The sequence below is a fragment of the Ailuropoda melanoleuca genome, unplaced genomic scaffold, assembly GCF_002007445.2.
Source record: "Ailuropoda melanoleuca isolate Jingjing unplaced genomic scaffold, ASM200744v2 unplaced-scaffold1940, whole genome shotgun sequence".
Classification (NCBI taxonomy): domain Eukaryota; kingdom Metazoa; phylum Chordata; class Mammalia; order Carnivora; family Ursidae; genus Ailuropoda; species Ailuropoda melanoleuca.
In genome coordinates this window covers 1-5,963 of record NW_023188726.1, presented here as the reverse complement: position 1 = coordinate 5,963, position 5,963 = coordinate 1, and the positions used below count along the sequence as shown (strand labels likewise).

The 5,963-nt window shown below is 46.5% G+C and overlaps 1 protein-coding gene across 1 annotated transcript; it reads left to right on the top strand.

The window, feature by feature from the left end:
• The first annotated feature begins 3,120 nt into the window (after positions 1 to 3,120).
• LOC100464470 (probable non-functional immunoglobulin lambda variable 5-48) lies at positions 3,121 to 3,925 on the top strand. Its single transcript, XM_002931370.4, has 2 exons — positions 3,121 to 3,202; positions 3,305 to 3,925. The coding sequence occupies exons 1-2, from the start codon at positions 3,157 to 3,159 to the stop codon at positions 3,709 to 3,711; spliced, it is 453 nt and encodes a 150-aa protein (XP_002931416.2). The 5' UTR covers positions 3,121 to 3,156; the 3' UTR covers positions 3,712 to 3,925.
• Positions 3,926 to 5,963: the final 2,038 nt, after the last annotated feature.

Below are 5,963 nucleotides of genomic sequence, written 5' to 3'. Positions count from 1 at the left end.
AAACAGGAATGCAGCTGGCAGGGAGGGAGCTGCCTGGCTGTAGGAACACCTGGGCTGTGTCCCCAGCTCCTGAACCACAGGAAGAACAGCTGACTCTCCGGGGTCTCCCACAGTGTCCCTGGCTCCAGGTCAGGCAGCCTGGCCTCCATGACCATCCCTGGGCTCCAAGCTGAGGTTGATGCTGGCTATTCCTTCTCAGTGTGGGACAGCAGCCTGGGAGCCTGCTCAGTGCTTCAGCCAGTTGGGAAGGGAAACCCCAGTCCTGAGCTCCCCAGGCTCACCCGGCACCTGGGGACCTCATACAGCCCATGTCACTGGCCCATAAGGAGACAAGGGAAGGTTCTGCCTGGCAGTTGTGGGGACACCTCAGTATGAGAAGACATTGTAATATGAAGGAATGGGCTGGATCTGCATGGATCAGCCAGTGCCTAAGGGCAGCATTGCTGTGGATGTGACTGTGACCACATGAGTATATGTACATTCACCTGCATTCACACTGAGTAAACATAGATTTCAGGTTTAAGGAAAGGGATATTTATTTTCCTAGTTTGCCCTTTCTGTTCCACCTGAAGATGCTGGAAACAAGTGCTCAACTGGTAGACCTCTGTGACCTTGTGCCGATGTTCACCAGGGTCATCAGCCGCCAGTCTCCTCTGTGTTTTCAGTCTCGACTTGTGCCCTGACCTCTGATCCAGGGATCCTGCCTCTGCAGGGACATCCCTTGCCTCACTCAATAGATCCCGCCTTACACACCACAGCCCTGTGCAGACGTCTCTGCCCACCTCTCTCATGCACACCCCACAGGACCACACGGGCAGATCCCCACACGTGTCTCCCAGCAGCGTGTTTCCCTCACTGTCCTTACACTTACTGTGTGTGGCGTCTGGATACTGGAGTCACAGTGGGAGCTCAAGGGATACAGTTGACAGCAATGGGCATTTTGAAATAAGTCATAGTTCTCCAATGACATAAATGCTCTAATGTGAGAGTGTCACTGGTACATTAATTGACCTAGAAAGGTCCTTTCTCACTCTACTCTCCTCGGTCATGACATCTGGCAGACTATGGTGAGAAAACATTCTGCTCGGTGTGCAGAGAGGTAGGACAGGGCTGAGGCGGTTGGTGCTGAGGGCAGCAGGGGAGCCATGGAAGCAGGGCCCACAGCGTGAGGGCAAACCACTCAGCTGGCTAGAGGGGCATAGGGCAAACTGTGTCTTCACTGATATGTGACCTGCCTCCACCAGTGAGGGCCCATCGCCCTGTGAGCTCCTGGGCCTGGCTCCCTCTCCAGCCTGCTTCAAATGTGCATCATTTCTTCCTTTTTCTCTTCAGTCTCTGGTAAGACTGAGGCTTCTAGACAATGAGCAGCTGAATTGCATGTCAGAGCAGGAAGTGAACTCTCAGGAGGGTCTGCCTGGAGGATAAGCCAGCTTGTGGGCAGAATCCCTCAATGGAACCTCAGGAGACACAGCTCTGTGGGCTCCCCACCACGTCCTATTGTCTCTCCTTCAGTCCCTTAAACAGGGAGTATTTGCCAGATTTTAGGGAAAGGAGTCCCTGAAGTCAGCCAGGACCTGCTCTCTCCTCAGGGCCAGGAGCAGGAGCAGAGACAATGGACTCACAGCCCATGGCTTAGTGCACTGGTCATTGGTCAAAGGTCCCCAGTTTCTGGACAGGAAACCTCAACAATGTGGCCTATGTTGGTTCTGGGACAGAAGTCCCGTAAATGCAATGACTGACATCACTTAGGGTGCAGCTTGAGTGGAACAGATGATCCCTTCAGATCAGGGTCACTCTCTCAACCCTCCATGGTGCTCTTCACCCTGGGCAGGTGAGCCCACACATCTTCTCTGTTGCCCTTGTTCCATCCATCACATCTCTGTGACCAAGTGTCACCAGTACTGGTCACAGTCAATGACTAGTCACTCATCGAGGGGATCTCTGCTATCATTTCTGCACCAGCACTGGTCCAAGGCCATGACATCCATTTGAATCTTTAAGAATGACTACTTGTCCTTTCCCATCAAGGCTAAGTATTAACCATTGATTTCAGTTCATTAATTGCATTTTCTAACACTTGGGAGAAAATGCTGAAAATAATGGAAGAGAAGATCGCATTTGCCTGTTCCTGATCTTTGTGAAAATTGTCTTCTTCACTGTGCCATGAATGGATGCTGGCCTCAGGACACAGCATGTGTACTACCATTCTATACATGTATCTGTTTGTATTTTTTTGTGGCTTTTATTAGGATTTGGTGTTAAATTTTGCCAAAGGCTTTTTAAAGACCTAGTGCGGCAATATGATCATATCTTGATGTAATAACATGATATGTGATAATAAACTGGTTTGTATTATGTAAGCCACCTTGTATCATTGGAATAAACCACACTTCATAATGGTATGTCAATTTATGAGTATGGTCTTTTTGTTAATATTTTATATACAATATTTGTATCAATATTTAATCTTACTGGTCTGTAATTTTCCTTCTTTGTGAAATGTATTTGGAAGGTGTATGTATCAGTGTTATAACCCTGTTAAAAGAACTCAAAAATATTCCATCCTTTCAATTTTATGAAAAAAATATGAAGGAAAGACATTTGAGCTGTCTAATCTCAGATGGTTTGTTAGATGTACCCTGTAAATAGGTCTTTATTTTAGGCATTTCTGTGAGGTGCTTCTATAATAACATTTTCCTTTTAAAATTGGTCCATTCACTCAATGTATTTCTAGTAGAGCTAATTTTGTATCTTCTTAAGAAAGTATGTATGTAATCTGTTTTTAATAAGAGTAATATTTTATAAGTTCTTTTTTTCATTTTTTTTTCATTTTTCCATGAGAGATTAACAGGGGACTCTGTGGGACTGCCCTGTGGTCCCTTCAGAGCTTCTCAGTAAGGACAAGTCGCTGAGGATATTCACCTCTGGGGGTTGGGTGTGGTCTCAGCAGGTGCTTCCTCCCAGGCCTGAGGCCAACCCCCATCCTCCTCTGTGTATGGTGTGAGGGGTGTTCCAGCACCAGGGCTCTGGCAGGGGCTGGGCAGTCACTGGGTGGAGCCCATTTGCATGGACAGCCCCTCCTGTGGTGGAGGGTGGAGGAGAAAAGGGGGCCTGGGGGCAGGCCAGGCCACTGTGGGTTCCAGGGTCTGTGTCACTATGGCCTGGATTCCTGTCCTTCTCATGCTCCTGTCTCACTGCACAGGTAGGGACAGGCCTCTGGACACAGGGTAGTCCATGAAAAGAATTTTTAGTTTCTTTGTTTTCCATTTCTAGCTCCATTATCCATGAGGGTCTGTGCTTGCAGGTTCCCTGACGCAGTCTGTGCTGACCCAGCCGCCCTTCCTCTCCTCATCCTTGGGATCATCCACCAGATTCACCTGCACCCTGAGCAGTGGCTTCAATGCTGGTGGCTATGGCATAGCCTGGTACCAGCAACAGCCAGGAAGCCCTCCGCGGTATCTCCTGTATTACTACTTAAGCACAGAGTTGGGGTCTGTGGTCCCCAGCCGCTTCTCTGGATCCAAAGATGCCTCGGCCAATGCAGGGCTTCTGCTCATCTCCGGGCTGCAGCCTGAGGACGAGGCTGACTATTTCTGTGCTACTGCTCAATGGAGTGAGAGCAACTACGTTCCTCACAGTGTGTCAGATAAGGAGGAAGTGAGACAAAAACCCCTCCAACAACAGACCTTGTCTCTGAGCCTCGTTTATTGAAAAGTTTCTGTGGAGGCTCCTGTAGGGGAGAGTCCCCTGTTAGGAGACCTGTCCTTGAAGGGGGCGTAGTGACACAGGGACTATGCTGTTGCGTGAGACAGCACAGGTGTCCTAGGAGCTCACCTGGGTGAGGGGATAGAACCCACCTGATCATGCCCCAGGTCCCGAGAAACTTAACCAGAATAGATACTTAAAAAGAAAAAAAAAAAACAGTACCCACTCATTCCTGTGGTGTCTCCTTTACTTCCTGTCAGGAAGAAGAATGTGTCCATTTCAAGATCCTTATATATGGACTAAGAATCAAATTTATAGGAGACAGATTAATAGGAGAAAATAGAATCCAATAGCATACATATGGGAATCCACACAGACATGGAAATTCCAAAGACACTCAGGCAAAATGAAGTATATATGTTTTTCTTACCTACCCGGGAGGTAGGGGCCCAGTATTCAATGTGAAGAAATGCAATCCACAGACAGAGGAAGGAGAACCAGTGTTTGGTAGACAAATGTGTGTGGATCCCCTGGGAAACAATGGGACACAGACGACTTTGAGCAAACAGGCCTTGTTCGGTCCCTCCCTGTGGGCCCCACCTAGTTCATGTCCTAGTGTAGCTGTGTGTGGTGTGAGCTCTCTTCCTTGAGCACATGCTCTGCCTAAATTCCTTTAGTCCTTTGAGGGAGAGGTAAAGAGATTTTCCTGAGTCTGCTGGGCTTCAACCACCCTTGACCTCACAATGACCTTCATGCAGAAGAGGCCCTTCTAGGAATGTCCTGCCCTTGTGCCCCCAGTTCTCACCTCGNCTTACCTACCCGGGAGGTAGGGGCCCAGTATTCAATGTGAAGAAATGCAATCCACAGACAGAGGAAGGAGAACCAGTGTTTGGTAGACAAATGTGTGTGGATCCCCTGGGAAACAATGGGACACAGACGACTTTGAGCAAACAGGCCTTGTTCGGTCCCTCCCTGTGGGCCCCACCTAGTTCATGTCCTAGTGTAGCTGTGTGTGGTGTGAGCTCTCTTCCTTGAGCACATGCTCTGCCTAAATTCCTTTAGTCCTTTGAGGGAGAGGTAAAGAGCGTTTCCTGAGTCTGCTGGGCTTCAACCACCCTTGACCTCACAATGACCTTCATGCAGAAGAGGCCCTTCTAGGAATGTCCTGCCCTTGTGCCCCCAGTTCTCACCTCGGATTCTTCCCCAAAATCTCACCCATGACAATTTGGGCAGGGAGTTTGTTTCATTTTGTTGAACCAGAATCTTCAAATGATAATAAGTCAACGTACTTAAACTTATTTCAGGAGGTGGTGATGCAGGTGGGATCTCAAAGTTCAGCCCATTTTGAGCAAGCAATCAAGTAATGGAGAAAGGACATTTTTGTAGAAACAAAAGTAAAGCATAGGTTAATGGTTGGAGCTAAATATAAACCCAGTGTCTGAGTGCTGTCAGTGAGAAGATTTCTAGATGTTGGGCTAGAGTCATCTTCTCATTGAGCAAGGATGGGCAGTGACTATCTGATGGGTGTTCTTGGTTTGCAGTTTTGACGTATCTGGTGATCTTTTTGAGTGGCCCACAGAGCAGAGAGATTGTCTGTCCATTATCTATTGTGGAGATTTCTCTCAAGTTTATATCAAGTCCTTTTAATTTTGTTTTCAGGGCTCAGGGGTTAGGTGATTTTAGTTTTGAAATTATCCTACTTGTAAAAAAAAAGTGGCAGAAGAATTGAAAAAAAAAAGTTAGCTTGGAGATTTGTAGCCAGACATTGGAGGACTCTAGAAGAGACTAGGATTTAGCCCCATTTATAATGCAANTAGCCCTATTTTTAATGAACAATATAAAAATCTGATATCTACAAAAGTGTGTTATTGAAACATATTTTTCTGTATAATTGCCCCATTTTGTTTTTTACTGGAGCCAAATTAACACTAATGTCTTTGCAAAATATGTCCTTTCAAAAAAAAAAAAAAAAGGCCTGATTACGTACATAAGTGACACAAACACAGTGGTTGACCATGTAAGTTCTTTAAAACTTGCATTGCTAGAACACTTAAAACAAGTCTGTAGATTGAACTTTTAACTGTTCCTCAAGGCCAAAAGGCGGCCCAAATACTTATCATCAGAATTCTCCTGTGATACCTACAGATAAGGGTGAATTCCTCTTTTCTCAAGGTTCTCAAAATATCCTCTGGTCCCTGCACCTGTGAGCTAGAGACCTTCATTTTTTAAATGATTTTATTTATTTATTTATTTATTTA

Bases quoted from the DNA above. Each gene is read 5' to 3' on its own strand.
- LOC100464470 (XM_002931370.4), top strand. From the start codon at position 3,157: ATGGCCTGGATTCCTGTCCTTCTCATGCTCCTGTCTCACTGCACAG. The intron at 3,203-3,304 runs GTAGGGACAGGC...CTGTGCTTGCAG, and splicing joins GCTCCTGTCTCACTGCACAG to GTTCCCTGACGCAGTCTGTG.